Consider the following 20,919-nt stretch of genomic DNA (forward strand, 5'->3'; position numbering starts at 1 on the left):
GAGGCATTGCTCGAGATCGAGAAACCTTAGGAGTCCGTGCTAGAGCAGGGCAATTACGTGGAGCACGGCTGTGACTGTAATATCAGCATATTACAATTGATGAAGTGCCAGCCCATTGTTATAATGTTTTATGACAGCAGGGGCACTGAAAGCTGTGATTAAGTAATATTGAGAGTTTTTAAAGGCTTTTTACAGAGCGGTGAAGCAGCGTAGTGGAGATCTTCTGTTCTTCACAGTCAGAAACAGGAAAAGGTGGAAAGGAGGTCTAGGAGAAAGAGGGAGGAAGAGAACTGACAAACCCGATGGTCTCAGTGCCCCACGGCATGGATACAGGAGAGTCCCGTGAGATCCAGGGGAAAAAAGATCTTGTCAGTCAGTGTTTAGAAGGAGTGCAGACAAAGGGAAAAAAATAATCCAAAACCAAATGCATTTCTTAAAGAAAACAATGTTTTTTCATTCCAAAATGAGCTTTGCACGTGCAGAGCACTCCTCTTAACAGCTTTGTACAGTACCACTGGTTCTACTGATCAGTAAGAACAGCTCACTCCATACAAGGGTACCCAAGCACATTTCCCAGGATCCCAGCTGTGGTCATTGCATAGTGTCACAGAAACCCGTCTTCCCAGCACAATTTGTCCTTAATTGTGTAACTACGTCTTTTGCTGAGGGTAACCTTTAGTTAGCCACCAGGTCGGTGCAAACAGTGAAGAGTTTACTGTGTATGTGTCAAGTTAATCTGAAGACTGAGTGTTCCAGGAGGAGATGAGAGAGCCAGTCTGAAGGCAGTGAAGCCTATCCCACAGCCCAGCCTATAGCCCTGCCTCACTTTGAAGTGTTCAGCATTTTCCTGGTGCTGTTGCCCACAGTCTGACATTCAGTCTCGATGGCAGATTTGGGATTTTTTTTTGTCTGTCTGCAGATTCCCAGCTTAGTTCCAAATATCCAAATATCATTGTATTCGTGAAAACTGCGTACTTCATGTCTACATTTTCTTTGTTCTCAACCTTTTTTGGTTCCTCCCTGCAGCTGCAGGACAGATGGATCCCTATGAGACTCCCATAATGAATTCAGCCTCAAAGCCTGCCCCATCACTTAGAGATGTGTGGCCTCTGTGGGAGCATACTCTACACCTTTCAGAGGCTCACTTATGACATCCTTTTAAAAAAGGGATCATTAGACAGTCGTTAAATAGTAAGGTTTGTTTGGTGCCCTATCAAAAAAAAAAAAAAAAAAAAAGGAATGATCTCCGTTTTTAGGGACTGTCAAAATGGTTCCAAAATGGTTCATTTTAACCTTGCTAGTATCACTTAATGATAATAAAATTGGGGGATTTTGAGAGGTGGATAGAATGAAACTGTAGATGGTTTTAGAAAAGCTGACTTACTAAATCTCAGAGGAGCAGATTCATCCCTGTAGTAAGTAGGTGTAACACTAATGAGTAGAGAATTATACCCATTAACATCACAATTGATTTTTTCTGTTCTCTTTCCTTTTGTGTGCCAGATAAAAATGGTATAAGAACCTTGTAAATCTGGCAATAATGTAAGCTGTGAGAGGAGTTCAGCTAATTTCTGTTGAAAAGCATTATTGATATGCGTTTTCAAATTTTGTAACTACATCGTTGTAAGACTCTCATTCCTGCATCTTCATAGTTTCTAAAAAGTTGGTGCAACCTGATTTCCTCTTGCATAGAAGACTAGAATATTCCAGCATCCTTTCTGGTTTCAGATTTCTGCGTGGATGGAGTATAAAACACAGTTCCCCTGTTTCACATTCAAACTGAAATATGCAGAAGTTGTGTTGTAGGCTGCAAGAGGGACCTCAGTAAGAACCTGTACACTTACTACTACTTTCACGTCAATCCATGGATAAAACTTATTGATTTAAAGTGTTGTCACACACATACAAAGTAAAATCATTTAAATAACTTCAAATAACTATGATGCCAGTCAGCAAAGCTAAGAGTATTAGCAGTCAGAAGGGAGAAGAAGATTAAACATTCAAATGCGCTGCTGTTCATTAGGGGAAGCTTTGGGTAAGTGTCTGTTGCACATTTCTGGAACATATCCAACTTCTCAGTGCACTATTTTCTCTGCTTTCACCACTTGTAATATCTCTAGCTTATATAAGTATATAGAACATGTACCATCCTTCCCATTCTGTCCTGGAAGTGTTGCTGACAAGCGACTTTTATGCTTTCCAGATGCGGCTGGTATAGCCCAAATGAAAGCTACAGTGACAGGTCTGGGATTTCTGTGTAATCAGTTCTCAGTGCAGGTTGTTGCTTTTAAACACGTACTTCTCTCTACTAGCAAGGACGTAGGACAGTCGTTCTCCTTAGTCGGGTTCCAGCATTTGTGAACCACGAGGTAACATACCATCTCCTTCAGAAACCAGTCAAGAATTATCTTTACAATAGCCACTGTATTTGCATCTACTTGAAACTTTCTCCCGGACCATGCATATCACTAGTTTGTGAGTCATATATGTATTATTTTTAATCTCTGTCCCACCCTTTCTGCATAACAATGTCTTATTTTCCCTTTTGTTTATATGAATGAAGAACCTTTTGCTCCTTGTTTTAATGTAATGTAAATTAGCATGACTCTGGGCATTTTTTTTCCCATTTTTCTTAACCTTTAAGTCATTTCTCTGAAGTTCTCCGTTACTTTCTAGCATCCTTCATGAGGTGATTACTCATGCATATTCTGTAAGATTTTCCTCTGTCTTCAGGATACAAAATTGAGCTAGTGTTAACACCTTTGGACTTAAATGCCCGCTTTCGCCTACACTGGATTAGCTGAGCTCCTCAGCTCTGTAGACTTGTTTTAATCACTCATTCCCCTTAGGCTATGTCTGGACAAGTCGATGCAGGATTGCTTTCTGGTTTCACATCGGGGAGCACATTCCTCCTACATCAACAGTTCATCTTGAGTGGGTGCCACAAAGAGGAAGCCTGCGTACAGAGGTGGGTGGGAGCGCTGTCACCTTTGAGTCATTCTCCAGCCCAGACAGTCACGAGACCTGCGGGGAGCTGTGGGAAGAGACGGCACCTAAATTTAGACATAGCTGTAGGTTATGAAAAAATGCCATTTGGAAAGTGACAGTTTTAGTTACGGGTCTTCTGTTGCTTCTCCTCCTGCCTACTTTCACACAAATGAACTCATAATTAAGTTATTCAGATTAACATGCTATGACCAATCTTTCTATTAATCAAAACCATATCTAAACACTTACCAACTCTTATTGTTTCAGGGACTGTTGAATCAGAAACTGGCCAGCTGTCACATTCAGGAATATCTTCCCTACCCACCCCCCATTATTAGTAACATCTGAAGTTCCTAAATTTTGTTTTGCAAAAATAACTCTCCAGGGTTATTTATAGGCAGCTTCCAGTCCAGCCAATGTAAACACACAGCCTTGGCAAATAAGATCATTTCCTGACTCTTTAAAAACATATATATCATTTTGATATCTGTATGGGGCATGTTTTAAGTACTGCCTACTAGGAACTGAAAATTGAAGTGCTAATTAAGTACCTAAGTAAGATGGCTCATGATCAGATAGCAAGACTTATAGCCATCATCCGCTCACGGACTTAGAATCACAGAATCATAGAATCATTAAGGTTGGAAAAAAACTTCAAGATCATCTTGTCCAACCGTCCCCCTGCCACCAATGTCACCCACCAAACCATGTCCCCAAGCACCAGGCCCAACCTCTCCTTGAACACCCCCAGGGACGGTGACTCCACCACCTCCCTGGGCAACCCGTCCCAGTGCCTGACTGCTCCTTCTGATAAGAAATGTCTCCTCATTTCTAACTTCCACAACTTCCCCTGCAAAATCCTGTTTGTTGTCCTTCTCCAGTATAAAAAGACTGGGGACACTCCTGCCGTGTTTTACATGTGCTTTCAGCACACAGTGCTACTCACTAGCCCTTCCCTTTACCTCCAACTCTCCTGAACTATGCTTGTGCTTGAATACGTGTTTTTCAGCCCCTGGATGTTGTTCTGTTTTGTTTCTGCTGTTTCTATGCTGAGCTTTGGTTTCTGCCTCAAAGTGATGTCATTATGCTGCCAGAGTTGCTTGTGTTACAAAAGCAGCAGCTGATGGAGCCCCATGTTCCCTGGACAGAGAACGATATCACAAACTGTTTTCTCTTCCTAATATTTTCATCCATTTTAGTGTTCCCTTTCTCTTGCATTCCTTTTGTCCCTTTTTCCTCCCTGTTTTAAACTTTTAAATTTTCAGTTATGTTGTAAGTGAAGAGACATCTGCTGAAGCCCAGTCTTACCACACAGCAGATTCAGGAACAGGACAGCAGTTCTGCCTCCAGTACCACTTGTGGACTGCGAAATACTGCTCCAAATCATGTGGGAGACCTTGTAGGTCTGTAGGTACAGCTCATCTGTCCAAGTGCGATCTTCCTCTACAGGCCAGCTAATTGTCCAGATTGCCCCTTACCACTGAGGCAAGCAGGTTCTCACAGTCGAGGAAACAGACATTGCCACTTCATGGAGACATCTGAAATATGTCAGCCTCCTTGTAGAAGAGCCTGTTTCTCTGCATTGACTAGGAGGGGAAGGCAGGGGTGACAGCTCTGGCCTAAGGCAATGGTGGGGGGATATTCCTGGACCCCGCTCTGCGGTGGCTCAGGCTGTGAGTCTGTGCTCTGCCTGCTGTGCAAGGGGAAGGCCCACCACAGGTGTTGCACGCACAGCCTGCACATCTCTTCAGCAAAGACTATCTACGTTCAGGTCAGTTCTTTTGTGTTATAGACAGTATTTATCAATTTCCCCAAGTACCTATCTGTCAAACAGCTATCGATGTTTGTTCTGATATTGTTAAGAAACGTTAAAGCTGCCGTGTCTTTCAGAATGAAACAAGATGTCCTTTCACATCTCTTACAGGGTTTTTATTGCTGTTATTGTTGGTTGTTTGCTTGTAACTATCTCTGACAAGTGAATGAATGAGCTTCTGACAATGCTTAAACATACATGCAGCAAACCTTGGGGAAGCCCAGGCAAACCCTTTACTACCCATGACTTCCTTATTCTGCTCCTGGGGTAGCTGAGGCTACACACACACAGAATAATAAGTAATTAATTAAATAAAAATAAGAAGGAGATGTTCACTTGGAAGCAGATGTTTCTAGTGGGAAAATACCTCAGGCAAAGGATCCATCCATCCCTTTGGCCCTGTCCCCACTCAGAAGGACCAGTTGAATGGGTAGGATATTAGGGTTGGCTTTTGCCTGTGCATTTGCCATTAACCATTCTGAACTTCCCCGCAGTGCCTCCTCATAGCACCCAACCATTGGAGTGAAACATTTTAGCAATGGCACAGTTTTCCGTGGGCCTCTGTGCCATACCCCACGGAGCACACCCACTGTCCCAGGCCCGGAGGCAGCTCTAGAGCACATCAGCAACCCGCTCGCTCTAGGGGAGGCACAGGAAGGGGCTTTTGTCTTTTCCAGCCATTGATCACCTTTGACAGTTTCTAAAGATCGCTTCAGTGGTGCTGAATTCTTGGCATCTTTTTTCCTTTTGAAAAAGAAAATGTCTTTCGGTCTCGCTTACCTAGAGCTAATGCATGAATGTATATTAAGAAGCTGTATGTCAACAGATACACGATTTGTCTAGCAGTTAATGAAAAATAAAGTCCTCAAGGACTTCATTATGTCTCACACATTCTTCACTTCATTTCCTACTGTTGCTATTACTGTGCGTCGCATGTCTTAATTAGCTTCCTTTCTGGGGAGCTTTCCTGGTGCTGCAGAGCTCTTCCAGTGGAGATCAGCAATCCAGGTGTAGCCACAGAGGGAGAACAGAGGATTTGAGGACAACCATGGCCAACTGGCTGTCTCCCCTGCCCCTTTGCTGGTGGCAACAACCTGATGAGCAGAGGGTAAAACGTGCCCACCCATCAGCTGTGGCACTGGTCAAAGGAAAGTGGGCCCAGTATTAAAACACCAGCATGTGAAATGGTCTGGAAGAGGTGGAGGCACTCATTATCCTTTGCTACGTGTGTGATGGTTGTGATGACCTCCATCAGAAGGACAGGATGGACAGCTGGTGCTGGTGACACCATAAATGATATGCCGGGAGGTACCTGCTAAAGCCCCCTCATCTCTACTTTCAGAAGTAGAAGTATTATATAAACAATGTTCTTCCATGCTAAGAGTCACTAAATTTGGTTCAGCTTGACCCTCTAAGCTTTCAAAGAGGAGTCATCTCAAGAACATATGATATGATGAAGTTGTGAAGTGGTTTAACCTCTTTCCTTGTTTCTTATTGTGGCAATGGTCAAACTCCCTTCATACTACACTCAGAGACAGGGGATTGCATATGTGTGCTCAATGCTTGCTTCAAACAACAGAAATAACATGTGAAGTTGATTTTTAGTCTGAAAAAAAATGTCATTAGCTGTACTAAAACCAGATGTTAAGTCTTAAATCCCCTAACATTTTGTTAGGTGTTAGTGCTGAATATTGAGAATACCAACTTCACAAGACTAGAGGAGGAATCAGTTCAAGCAAATTAAAACCAAAAATCAGAAACAGGGGAAGAGAGTTGGAATTAATTTGGAGATCTCCACCTTTTCAACATTTTCTCTAGAGTACGGGATTGTGGAAGGCCCATCCCTTGGTATTTAGCGTGCACTGTAGAAGAATTTGCACGCAAGTCCTTCATCTTGGTTATTTCTTTCCTCTACAAAATAGATCTGCCATTGTTTATTTTATGTTCTGCTGCACCATTTTGGGGTTGGGTGATCCTGTCATTATTTTAATCTGACAAAAGCAAGGGCTGCTGCCAAAGGAATTGATTATCCTGCTTTTGCCTCAGCCACGACAACACTTTCACGTCACTTCCCTTGTTCCAGACCTAACAGACTGAGATGGATCAGGGAAAGCTGCTCATTTAAGCTGTCATTACTTTGTTAGTTTCCAGTCATGTCTGTTCCCTCATCCCTTTTACTGTGTAGCCACATGAGCATCCACGTGGATACAGGGCAGAAAGTGTGAAAAAGGGAAAGGAAGGCACGTGGCACCTCACGCTCACCTCAGGAAGTCATGGCCAGGGCACCAACCCTCACCCACAGATACTCTGCAGGCGATGCTGCTGTTGAATTGTGCTCCAACCCACCAAATCAAAATGGTGAGGTGAGGAACGTTTGTGCAAGCAAGCTCCTCTTCCTCCTGGTCATCCCTCAATTTATCCAATTATTTCATTAAGTTGTAATTTTATGACAAAGGAGCACTGGATACTCCGTAAACAATGCTAACAATATTACCCATGGTTTAAGTAAGGCTGGAGGGAGTGTCCTGCTCTAAATCTGACTTTGAAGTCTTCCGATCTGCTTAGACACAATTAAATCAAATTGACAGGAAATTTCATGAGAGAGGTTTCCGTAATAGAATTTTTCTCTAACAGAATTTTTCTGGAAACCTTGGGACAAAGCAGGAGAGGCACCAGAGCATTCAGGCAGTGGTGGACTCATGCTGGAGGTACTCCCTTGCCCATGTTCTCAGGGGAGGGCACTGAGGGAAGAGGCAACTCTGCTCCATTTTACTGTTTCTTGAGAAGAAAACAATCCTGCAGTAACAAGGAGAGCACTCCTGGTTCAAGCCCTGCCTGCTTTGATATTGGTGGAGAAAGTAAAGCAGTACCCTGAATCACGACATGTTCTGGGAGCTCTTGGTGCACCCACTGGGCTTCTCTGCCCCATGGAAGCTGGGTGGTTTCTTTTCAGCAGCTGCTTGGGGCCATGCTCTGCTTCAAGCACTACCTCTAACTTTTGTCATATGAGGGTCTTTGATGGCACAAGAGTGCTCCTGAGAGCTGAGCTTAAGTCCATAGCAAAGGACACATCAGTCAGCTTTTGCATTGAGCAACTTTTCTCTCAACACACACCTGAGGTTTCAGTGCAGTACACTGTCAGAGTTAAATGTGTTATTTTTCCTATTTGCTCCTTGGTTAAAGAGGGATCGATGTGCTTTCATGACAAGTAATAAAGACATTGCCCATGGGAATCACATCCTCACACCTGGCTCCATTCATCTGTGTATCTGGCAATGCTGCACAGTCACAGGACAACCTGACTGCTGAGCATCCACAAAAATCAAACTCTGATCATCTTGTATCCTCATTAGGGCTACATCCTATTACAAATCCATAACAAATCCGTAACAAATGCAGACCTGCCTCATTCGTGACCTCATAAAAGTGCTCATCTGCTGTCAATTCTGTCCTTCTCATGGCCTTTGCTTTCCTGTTGAATACATACAACTTGCCCATACTTGCAAACCTTTGATTATTCATTTCTCTTATGATCTACTGTTTTTTATTTACTACTGGAAGATCAACTCCTGCCTTTGATCAGCTAGTGATGCCAATCACTTCATCTTTTTTTTTTTTTTTCCAAATTGTCATTTACTTCTGTAGTGCTCTGTTCTTCACTGTTGTGAAGAATGCTTCAAAGACATCTGAACAGCTGCATCAGCATTGGTCCTCCAGACCCCTCTCTGAAATTGTTCTTAGCTGTGATGCCTACAGAAGATTTCTGATGTGCCAAGTCTTTTGTCCCTCTTGCTGATGAGGCTGTCTCTCTGTATACTTTGTACTATATCTATATATTGTCCTCATCTTAATTTGTGCTTTCTTTGGGGCAAGAGCTGTCCTTTTGCTCCTGTGTTTACATGATATTTCTCACAACAGGAGCTGTGATCCGTAGTGGGAATTCTCCAGCTTTTAATGGCAAATATAATGAAGCATTATTAACAAATGTGCTCTGTGTAACTTCATCACATAGTGTGGTCGCAGTCTGCAAAAACTGAGTTCCCTCAGGAACAACTTGTCTCCCTGCCTAAAGAATGTAGGTGCATCCCAGGGCAGTCCATTTTCAGGAAGCAATGGGTTAGGAAAATATTTGGACTTGAGTAATGTTGGGGGCGTGGGGGGCTACAGTGGTCTGCCCTTTCAGAGAGATTTCCTACTGTGCAGACTTCTTGTTAGCCCATCAATTTTGCCATCTCAGAACTCAAACAACATGGCCCAGAGCAGTGGTTTCCCAAATTCCTTCCAGTTGCAGCACACTAACATAAACAGCATTTGCATGTGGATGTCATAAAAATGACTAATGCCGGCAATCATTGTACTTCACGGCTGTAACGTGACACATGAGCCCAAGCATCCTCAGGGATCTGCTCCGAGCTGCCCGGCGCTGGGGCAGCGGCACACCTCTCATCTAGCCGTGACACAGCGGGCTCGGACAGACAGCAGAGGGTGAATCCAGCTTCCCGTGTGCTTGCAGGAGCTGTTTTGCTGCCTGACACAACAGCACCGGGTATGTGTCCTCTGCCCCGAGCCAGAAATCAAATGCAGGGGGTTGAACAAATAGCATTTTCTCGTTTGGTAGCCGGAAAGTTCGGTGAACTCCTTGGCTGTGGCCATTGGCAAGTCTGTTGACAGACATCGGCCCCTGACCTTGGCCATGTACCCAATCATATTTTAACATCTACGATTCTCCAAAGAAGGCTTTGGACGGTTTCCTCTAGCCGGGGGACAGCTCAGTCACACCACGAGTGCGAGGCTGCCATTTTCAGTCAAGAATTTGCAGAGTCGAGGAATTCGTCGTGGTTCAGCCCTGACAGATTTCTCTTCCAGCAGATGGGGGGGGGGGAGGGTTGTGAACCCAATTACATCATCGTACAGCACAGAAAACGCTTTCATGTCTTGCAGGATGGCTTTCAGAGCCTTCAGCTACTGCTCAGGCTCCCTACACAGGGAGATGCACGTGGTTATGCCCCGTGCAACAGCCACTGCTTCCAAATGCCCTCCCAGCCCATTTGTTACCCACCTTTCACCAAATATAACAGAAGTATAAAGGTCTTCAAGGTAAGACACCCTTGTATGAAAGTTGTTTTAAAATGACTGGTCACTGTACAGAGTGAAGGAGGGTGTAAAGTCATGCTCCCACTGAAGGAACGGAGGGCTGTGGTGTTTTACCAGGCCAGCCAGCTCTGGCAGGAGCTCCACACACACAATATCTAACTATACGGTCCCATGGGACATCACTGTGTTGCAAATAGCCTGTACCACATCCAGCAGTCCAGGGAAGTAGGAGCCAGAAGAGTACACAGTCAAAAATGTCTCTTTCCTATGTATAGCACACGCGGGGCAAAGGCTGTTTATCACAACCCGTTAGTGCTGATGTCTGCCTGGAGTGAGTACACCTTGGTTCCTTTTGCAAGCAATTGAACCAAAACATTTTCTTGGCATTTGCTTTCATTCTTCATTTCACTGCTTTATCAGAGATAGAGACAGCAGTACATTTATTTGTGTGCAATTCCCCACAGGTAATCTTCAGTTGCAGCACATAAAACTTAATTTTCCCCAATTGCATGAGATTTCTTATTCTACACAAAGTTGTAAATCACCTCAACAAAGACTCCTTGCCTGCTCAGTGCAGGCAAAGCCTTGCAGTGCTTGAAAAATGACTTCTGTTTTCCCACATGCTCCTTGTACTGTTATTCCAAGAGCTTCTTAGATTAATCCAACCTCATGCTTTGTGCGGATAACAAAGCATGATGTGGGGTGCATTTAGGCCTTTTTCTCAGCATCCACCAGAACACTTTTGTAATCAAATTCAGAAAGGAATCATCTTCAGCATCTATATTTATTTTAATGTTTCTTTCATCCTTTTCCTTTATCACATTAAGTTGGAAGGAAGTTCTTTCCCTAAATAAGGCATTATAATATCAGTGCTTCCTTCACAACAACTCTGAACATTACAAATGCAGTACTTTCGAGCACAATATTTCTGAGAGTGAATCTCAGAGAATGAGCCAAAGGGCACAATGTAGCATCTCGAAGATGTAGGTCCATGCCACAATGCACACAACAAAGGTCCATGCAGCAATGTGAGCGTAATACTACCTGGTTCACAGTCCCATTTGTAATTGCTTGGGGTCACACACCATTGTTTGGAAGTCATTTACCTTGAGACTCACAGACTCAATGTGTGCATTTACTCCGAAGTGATCCTCAGCCTTAACTGCTGGTATTTGACCCATCAGTTTTCAGCTAATTCAAAACGTTTTAGGTATTGTTGCACGTCCAAGAAAACAGTAGTACCAGGAGCCTTGTGGGACATGAGGGAAAGAGACAGAAAGTTGCCAGAAAACGTTGGAAACATGAGGCTTGTCTCTCTGTAAAGCAGGTAGGTTCTGCAGATATTGCTCAGAGATCACTTGCAATCCACACAGCTCTTCTCCAGGATTTTTCCTAGCCCGTGCTGAGGTTTCAGCGTCCAGCTGGCTCAATGTTTCTGCACGAGAAGAGGTTTCTAGATTTCAGCACAGAGCTGCTTCAGAGGGCTTCCCTTCCTCACAGTAACTGGCAGCAACTGTAAAGGGCTCATCCTGCTGCCAGGCATCAGCGAGGTGTGAGGATTACATCTGAGAAGCTTCTGGGAGTGCTCCTGAGTCTGTCTTAGCCTCTTGCCCTGGCTGCTACCCAGCACGAGGCTGCTCACACTTCTCCTGCCAGCACCAGTATCTTCTGCCTCGGTGCACATGGGCACCTGTGCTCACAGAGGCACAAAGGTTTTCCAATTAGCAAGAGCAAGAGCAAGGGAGACTCAGCACGGCCAGAAACCCAGTGGCTTCCTCCCAGGAAAATGACACTGTCCTTCCAGATCTCCAGTGGCTGTTCCTCAGCTCAGGGACCTTGAGCCTCAGGCTCAGGTACCTGAGTGAACTCCCAAACCACCATACACTTGGTTATTTCCATTATTTTTAGCTGAGAAATATCATCTAGAAACAATCTCTTGATGGGCATCTTGTCAAAAGTAGGATGATCCAGGGAAGTCGTTCAGTCCTGATGAATTTCTTTTTTTTTGATGATAAACCAGTTTGTCAGTAAACTCCTCGCAGCCTCCAACAGGGACTCTTCTGGTGCTGAAATTGGTGCCAGATGGGCACCAGTCCTTCCACCGTTGAAGACAGCTGGAGTTTTGCCACTGACTTCAAAGGAATTAGGATCAAGCCCATGAATTCACGACTGCACTTTTTATTTAGCTTTCTGAATAATTTATAAGTAAAAATAGGCTGGATTCTCCCACTCTTTCTGATCTTGAGTAAAGCTGTATTTGGTTATTTTTCTTGGTTTCAAAGGAGCTTTGGTGCCATCCTGAGCATCTCATTATGAAAAAGGGTGCCCACAGAGGACAGACAGGAAGAAAAGAGAAGGAAATCCTCAGGCACACTGAAGACGCACAGCAGATCTGAGATTCAGAGATGACAGATCAGAGTAAGATAGTCCTCATACTTGGAGCTGAAGGCTAGATAGCTAGAATTGTTTCAAGGAATGGGGAGGGATGAAGAAATCACGCTTCTTTTTGTTGAGTTCATTTATTTTTAATGCCATTGCAGTTAGTTTTGTTTTCGTTCTTCTCAGCATTTGGACATTAGCTTCCATAAGGTAATTAGCTGCGCTTTGCTCCTGAGCAGACTTTGCAGCAGTCTGAACATTTTTCTGGGATTCACCAAGCCATGTGTTTGCTCTCTATCACTGCAAACCATTTTCCATCTTAAAACTGTTTGGAAAAAAGGGAAAGAAAAAAAAAAAAAAAAAAAGAATCCCAGTTCACCACCCAAGGCTTAGTGTTTACTTCTGCTGCACGCATCATTTATTTTCATTCTGCAAGATCATGATGACACGCTCGTCCAAGCACATGCTGTTCTAATATGCTACATTCCTTCGGCCTCTCAGTGCGTTAGAAGTGACATTGCTGCTAAATGAGAAAGGCCTTGTAAGACAGGGAAATAGACTGCTAAGTACCACTCTGCTGCCTCTCAAGGAACCATGTTGAGGACAAAAATGATTGGCTTGTGTTTTTCCAGACTGCACAAAAACACGTACATGGATGACCCTGACTAGGAAGGCTATATATTTTGGGACTTCTCTTCCTTCCTTCAGAACTTGCTGACACATTTAGCAGGCTTTGGGATAGGGAACAAGGCTTACACCTTGTCCTGTGAGCAGAGGGACGGGACACTTGCAGTTTGAGATGTGTCCTAGCAAAGTATTTCTGCAGCTATCATTCTGTATGAATATGTTCAAGCAAACGCCTGTATTGCTTTTCTTGTATGTTCTGGGTGCGTGGAGTGACTGTGCTCCCAGTCACAGCGTGGGGTTTCAGAAATCTGTCCTACATGATGGATAAACCACTTGCAGCAAATCTGTTTCGCATTTTCTTGTCCTTCCCTGACAATAAATTAGAAAAGGCAATGCTGGATTGTTGCAGAGATTAACACAAAACCATGAAATAATGCTTTGTTTTAGCTATAGTATTTTCTCTTCAACCATGCCACACTAATGATTCCTCATTAGAAAACGGTGCATAAATGAATAATTGAGATAGGGTTTTGTGGCTTCTGCCCTATGATTTTAAATTGTCCATGGAGAACTTGGGAGGCTTTCCCTAAACATTTTTAAATCCGAATATATGAATCATATAAAAGATTACAAGTATAGATGCATTCAGTATGACTTGTTTGAAGAGCCTTTGGCACAGCTTTGGCTGCTAATATCCCGTTAGGAAGCCTTTGGAAGTAGCATCGTCTGTGCTAACTTACCCCGTGAACATTTGCAGTATTAGGTGAGGTGTTGTATTCTTTCTCCTAACACCCATTTGAGTCACTGGGAGGTTTTGCTGCTTGGCTATAGCAGAAGAAAGGCTGTACCCTGCATTTACCAGTAGGGATAACAATAAGGAAAAGCTGCCTGAACTTCCTGAAATGCTGCTTTTTGGAGATGAAAACGCTTCCATAGATGCAGTCTTCAGAGGAAACTCGCAGGGACAGAGATTCTTCCATAGCTATGTCCTTACTTATTCAATAACCTCACTGTGCTTCAGAGCATAAATCATAATACTAGCGAAAACTAATTTAATGAGGGCATAAGAACTTAATATTTCCTGAAAGTAACTACTCCAAACTGAAAGCACGGTAATAAATTCAGACTGTTTATTTTAATCACAGAATCAGCTATGGAACTCCAAGTTGCCAAAGTTTCTGCAAGGCATAAAATGGGGATGTGCGTGATCTGCTCAATATTTATGAACTGCGAAGTATAAAAATTAGCAGTCCCTAGGTGGAAATATTTTCAGTCTTTCGCAGAGACATCGTGAGGAACTTTTATTAATAGTCTTAATTTTCCTTTCTGTTCTCCTAAGTGCTTCCTCTCTAAAACCTTGAGCATGACATTTTTTCCTGACCAGTTTATTCTTTTTATTGAGTATGGATTGATATGAGGGGTTTTTAAACCTTTTTTTATTTAAAAAAAGCCTGAAGTAACATATTTCTATCTTATGCCTGTATTTGAAGAGCACCACCCTTCAGCTAATTCTTTCTATACAGACAGAAAAGGCTTACAGAGTAAATGAACTGTTGTTTTCCTGAAAGCCTTAATAAACTGCACTTTCTGGTTCAAACTGGCTGCAGCCTAACAAAATACTTGTGGACATGTGTAACACTGAGGATGTAAGCAATCCTTCCTTATTCAGAGAAGAGCAGCATTTTAGTCCAATCTGTGGCACTTTGGTCTGTGCCCAACATTAAGCTTGCACCAAAATATGTTGCTAAACCTGGCAGAGAGTGAGGCCAGCTCTTTCACAGGTCTGCAGAAGCAAATCCTGTACCCAGACCTCAGTGCCTAGAAAGCTAAGAGCGTTCAGTAGCAGAGGGAGGCCTGCTGCCCGTCCCCTCTCTTGTAGAAGACAGAGCTGCTGTGGTGGCCGCTGTGTGTCACAGGGTCCCTTGGAGGTCTGAACTGCCATGCAGGAGTTTTGCCAGTCCCATGGATTAGCAAACATGATGGTCTATTTGTCAGGGGAGATGTGGTTTTCTATTAGTCGAGTAGTGGTTTTGGCCTTACACTTGTTTATTGATCGCCCAAAGAAATTATGGTGGCATTGTCTTTTTTTTTGCTGGTGCAGTGCTGTTGTGACAACAAAAGACTGAAATGCTGCTGTTTCAGACTAGGGCAGCAAAGGTTAATTGTTTAAATTTGACCTAATCTCCTGTGCTTCTACCTTGTTCCATAATAATAATAAGTTCCACAGTAATAGTTTGTTTTTCCAACTAAAACTAGGACTAATTATGGCCCTGCTGAGTGCATACTGGCCAAAAAAGAAGCTTTTTCCTCCCTCTTTTTCCCAGCTTCAACATATATGTAGGTACATAGTGCTGCCCACTGAAAGTTTACTGCATTGCCTCACATTAGGGTATACAGGGCAGATTTAGTCCCACCTGGGGATAGCCAGTGCAGATGACAATTGTGTGTGCACATTCACGTGTGTGAGCATATGTAAGCATATGTAACCCAAAGAGAGAGAGAGAAAGTCACCATAATGTGTTTTGCAGAAAAATGAGGTTTATCTACAGACTAATGAAACAGTAATTTTGGCAGGGAGAACTCCTGAAGTAGTTTAATGTTGGTACCTTTGCTGCCTGTATGGTAAAGTCACAAGTAGAATATCTAAAACAGTCCTATCTAAAAGCCAGAAGAGGAAGAAGAAGAAGAAGAAGAAGAGGAAGAGGAGGAAGTAGAAGAACAAGAAAAAACATTCTCCCTCAGATCATATTGCAGGGACTGGCTGGCTTGAGGCCAAAGCTCTGACAGCTCCTATTATTGTGGCTGGGAGAGCCGCGTGGCTCCCTCATCAGGGTCAGCAGATTTTTAATGAATGCACTCGATTACTGCTCCCTTTGTGGGAAAAGGTTGTTTGGAGGTGAGCGCAGCTCCTTTCCTTCACCCTGGGGATGGAGTGAGGAGACGGGGCCATCTCCAGCACGGATCCTCGCAGCAGGGAATTCCTTCCTGAGAAACAGGCAGGAATTCCTCTGTGAGCTGAGGCTGGTGCATCCTTATCTCAGCACGCAGCACCGCAGGCAGCAGTCACCGAGAGCCTGCAAGCAGTTTCACGGCAGTGTTTCGCTGCATCTCTTACCCAGCAGTGTCCCTCGGCTGTCACACGGCGTGGCTGCATGAGGATTTGCATTCCCAGGGAATGCAGGGCTGCTGGGAATGTTTGGCTGGCTCGGTGTTCAAATCCAAGCCTTATCCCTCTATAGCATATACTGAGTTTTCTAGGGCATCCCGTTACTACAGAATAGATTTGGGGCAAAACCAGTCCCGCTGCAGTCTTAAGGGCATTTTACAATTTGGGATTAGCAGGGCCAGAATTTCGATCATGCACTCTTTTCAGAGGAGGGATCAGAAACCAGCAAGAAAGCTATGTTCTGGTATCAGGGGTTGTTGTAAGAGTTACAGTCTTCCAGAAATGTCAAATTCCTGCAACTGACTGTGGGTCAGAACTTTCCATTAGGCTTCTCCTCTGGAAGCAGATCTGCCTGAAGATCTGATGACAGACACCAGAAAGCCATGCTTGTTTACATACCCCAAGTTTAAAATAAGAAATTTGCAGTCATGTTTATGTTTAAAAAAGGGTTTCTAAAAGTTCTTTGCAAAGAGACAGCATCACTTGGTCCTACAAAGCAGTAAGCAGAACCTTTCCTCTGGTGCTCCGAGCCTATTTGGGAAGTATTTTCCAGCATCCATGGGCAAAGCTGTTTAAAAACAGAGTTCTCTATGAAAATAAAGTGGTAAAGCCATAAAGCATTTGTTATCTTGGCAGGCCAAAATAATTTTTTCATAGTATTTCAGGAAGACTTTGACATTCCCAAAAGTTCATTAGCTTGCCTGTTTTGGGAAGGGGGGCTCTTTTTGCCTTTAATCTTCTACCAGTAATGAGATTTACTTTGTTTATATCTATATGGGGCTATTTTTTATCACTCTACGTTTAGATGCTAGCTTTCATATTGACCTTTTAAACCAGATTTTACTTTGAACAACAACAACAAAAAAGTAATGGGTTTTGTTGTTTTAAAAAGAACAGTTTCAGTGTTAAATTGGATTCCAGCCAGGGGGATTTATAATCTGATTCCTACGAGACAAATCAGAGTTTTGATATTGAGAGCTGGAGCGCTTCGTTGACTGTATGGAGCACTGCTGTAAAGTCAGGAAGTTCTAAAGTTTATTTTTAATTCTTTATATTTTCTTATGTCAAAGAATTAAAATCTATTCTTATCCTACCTGATTGACTTGCTGTAAAATCAGGAAGTTCTAAAGATTTTTTTTTATTATTATTATGATTTTTAACTCTATATTTTCTTACGTCAAAGAATTGAAATATATTCCTCTCCTGCTTGATTTAGTAGCAAAGAACTTCCTGACCCTCTGGTGTAGAAAAATATTATGCATATCTGATGTCTTTCTCCTTTCCTCCTTATTATTTCAAATAATTCAGCTAGACTGTCTCTATCAGTTGGGTAAGCAGAGCTGTAACACCTACTTAAGGGAGGGGAACCATCTGCTTTCCTTGCAACTTGCAGCCTGCTGGCAAATATTAGGTTGTACCAATTTACAGCATGATGAAGTGGGAAATAATGGACGTTCTTGGAGAATCTGAGACGGGATCAGCTGTTATTGGCAAAAATTGGCAGGTGCAGTGCACTGTGCCGGCTGTAAGCACGGTCTCGTGTTGGAGAGTGCAGCTGGGAAAATGGCCTGCTAATTGAATGGTAGCAGGACTCCCAGCAGCTCTGACAGCGGTGGAGCATCACTAATTGGGGGCTCCTGGTTGACTTGGTGGCGGCTGTCACCGAACCACGGATCCTTCAGGTTGATGCTTTTCTAGGTGCTGGAGCGTGTAGTGCCTCTTCCGTGCAAGTGGGTCCTCGTGGAGCCAGAAGCGCTTTCAGACTTGGGAGGGCTGGCATAAGGCTGGTGATGATAACTATTTCTCGTTTGTATTTGCAGTATGGCGATGGAGATTTGGAGCCATAAAAGCTACTCAGTTACACATTTGCTTAACTGCACACTTCTGCTGTTATTTTTCCCATACCTCTATTTTTCTTTCTTATATTCAGTTGTAACAGGTTTCCAAATTAGCTCATCATCGAGCAGCAACTATTTATTTATTTATATTTTTTTTGGTGGGGAGAGTGGAGAGGAAGCCCAAGGGGGCCTTGTCCTTGACTGAAATTCTTGCATGCTGCCGTATTTCATATAGTGGTTATGGAAACCAACATAGCCAGTTTTCAGTCAAAAATAGCCTGTTACATGCAGCTCTGGTGCTGTTTGCCTGCTCCTGGACGTGCCCACAGCAGAGTAAATGTTGCTCAGGCCTCAGCACCTGAGATTCCTCTCTGCCCAGGGGGGGCATTTCAGTGCTCAGCATCAGCACCTTGCTGGGGCCAGGGCGGGTGTAGGCTGAGCATCCCTGCTGCCTCCATGATGCAGGATAAGTGCTTTGACAAGGGTGGTCCGGGTGAGTCCAGCAGGTGCCATCAGTAAGTTGTGATGGGTCATTAATGTCCCCTCTTCTTTTTTTTTTCCTTTCTTTCTTTATTCTTTTTCCTTTTCATACCCCTTGTTTTTTCTTTTTTTCCTTTCTTTGTCTTTTCTGTTCCTTCTTTTTCCTTTTCCTTTTTCTACTCCCTTCTTTTTTCTTTCTTTCTTCTATCCTTTTCTGCCCCTTCTTCTTCCTTTTCCTTCCTTTTCCTCCCCTTTCTTTTCTCTTCCTTTTATTTTTTTCTCTTCCTTTTTTCCCCTATATTTCTTTCTCTATCCCTTTTCATCTTTCTCTTTTTCCCTTTCCCTTTCCCTTTCCCTTTCCCTTTCCCTTTCCCTTTCCCTTTCCCTTTCCCTTTCCCTTTCCCTTTCCCTTTCCCTTTCCCTTTCCCTTTCCCTTTCTCTTTTCCTTTCTATTTCCCTTTCCCTTTTCCTTTCCTTCTCCCTTTTCCTTTCCTTCTCCCTTTTCCCTTTCCTTTTTTCCTTTCCCTTTTTCCTTTCTCCTTCTCCTTCTCCTTCTCCTTCTCCTTCTCCTTCTCCTTCTCCTTCTCCTTCTCCTTCTCCTTCTCCTTCTCCTTCTCCTTCTCCTTCTCCTTCTCCTTCTCCTTCTCCTTCTCCTTCTCCTTCTCCTTCTCCTCCTTCTCCTCCTTTCTCCCTTCTCTTCCTCTTCTTCCTTTTCTCCCCCTCCTCCTCTCTCCCTTTTCCCCTGCCCTCAGCTCAACGACTCCGCCAAGCAGCTCATCGAGATGGACAAGACGTGCTCAGCGGCCGCCTCCAGCTGCGAGGCGCCACCAGATCCGGCCGCGGCGGTGGCTCTGGGCCCGTGTCCCACCCCGAGCGGCGCGGGAGCGGTGGTGTCGGCCCCGCGGCAGGCGGAGGGCAAGAAGAACGCCAAGAAGCGCCACTCCTTCACCGCCCTCAGCATGACCCACAAGTCCTCCCAGGCCGCCAGCAACCGGCACTCCATGGAGATCAGCGCCCCTGTCCTCATCAGCTCCAGCGACCCGCGGGCGGCCGCCAGGATCGGGGACCTGGCCCACCTCTCCTCCAGCGCGCCCGCCCAGGTAAGGCTGGGGGCATGGCCTTTTCCAAGGGGACCTGTGCTTGTGCAAAGCTGCTGTCATTCTCACTTGGCAGGGCTCTGCGTCGGTCTTTCCCATCTATGTGTTAATGAGTGGGCAGGTGAGATGAGCTGGAGAACAAAGCCAGATAATTTTAGGTTTGATTTGGAACAGAACAGAACAATTCAGTTGGAAGAGACCTTCAAAGATTGTCAAGTCCAACCACTTCAGGGCTACCCGAAAGGTAAAGCATGCCCCGTCTGAACCTGCCCTGGCACAGCTTTGAGCCATTTCCACACACCCTGACATCGGTGAGCAGGGAGCAAAGACCAACACCTCCCTCTGTCCTTCCCCTCCTCAGGACTTGCAGAGAGCAATGGGGTCACCTCTCAACCTCCTCTTCTCCAGACTGAACAGCCCAGGCATCCTCAGCCCCTCCTCACAGGACATGCCCTCCAGCCCCTTTACCAGCTTTGTTCCTCTCCTCTGGAACCCAATCATTGACTTACAATAATGCAATATATATATTTTAAAGTGATCATACAGTTTGTTTGAACTGTAGTGTATTACAGTTTATATTTCATCACTTTCTGTTATATAAAGAGATCATCTTGAGTGATCCCATTACCTTTACTCCAGATTATATTTGCTCTCCCTTAGGGTAACACTACCGGTATGAACTTCATGTGCTTGTTACACCTCAGGGACAAAAAGCAATTGTAGAGTAATTATTTCCCTATAGATCACTGGAAGACAAACAAATGTGTTGTAGTTTGGCAAGTAGCTGGCACCTGGCAAGTAGCTGCCGTTCAGAAACACTCATCAAGGTTTCAAACAAGCACGTGTGCTGATTGTGCAGGCCATTCCCTCCTTCCCCCCTCGAGAATACCAGCAGATCTGACAAGGGACTTCTGGACCACCGCTGCCAAGGGACGAGCGAAAGCAGGAGACAAACCCACCAGGGACAAGCTGAAATCCCAAGCAAACACCTGCTGTTTCTGCAGACAGCAAAATGCAAATGGTAATTTGAAGTTTGAAGGCGTAGAAGAAAGTGGTAAATAATGTTAATCCCAAACCTCTTCTGCCTTGACCTTCCTGCAGGGTCTTGTATGCATGGTGTGTGCAGATTAGCTCCTCCTAAAATAACGAATACCTGAAAAAACACAGGGATCAGTTGCACTGGCAGGACCAGGCATGCACATCTGAAGCGAAGCATCCACCTGTGTTTTGCAGTGCTCTTGGAGCGGACCTGAAGTGAAAAGCCCTGAAACGCATTTCCTGGGGGAATCATGTCCTTATTTCCCTCAGTTTCCCTCTATAGAACAGCCCCTCTTGTTCTGCACTGCTTGCTAATGCACAGACAACCCAAACATAACAGGGTCTGCCCACAGGGCAGCCAAAACGATGTGCCAAGGGGCTGTTCTGGAGGTCTTCGCC

The 20,919-nt window shown here is 44.2% G+C and overlaps 1 protein-coding gene across 1 annotated transcript in view; it reads left to right on the forward strand.

Moving 5' to 3' along the window:
* Positions 1 to 20,919, forward strand: part of SH3RF3 (SH3 domain containing ring finger 3) — a 228,454-nt gene that overhangs the window by 158,941 nt on the left and 48,594 nt on the right. The window contains exon 4 of the mRNA XM_032201942.1: positions 19,138 to 19,485. Within this exon, the coding sequence (XP_032057833.1) occupies positions 19,138 to 19,485 (348 nt within the window). The remainder of the gene's footprint in view (positions 1 to 19,137; positions 19,486 to 20,919) is intronic.

Source organism: Aythya fuligula, chromosome 1 (assembly GCF_009819795.1).
Source record: "Aythya fuligula isolate bAytFul2 chromosome 1, bAytFul2.pri, whole genome shotgun sequence".
In the NCBI taxonomy this organism is placed as follows: Eukaryota; Metazoa; Chordata; class Aves; order Anseriformes; family Anatidae; genus Aythya; species Aythya fuligula.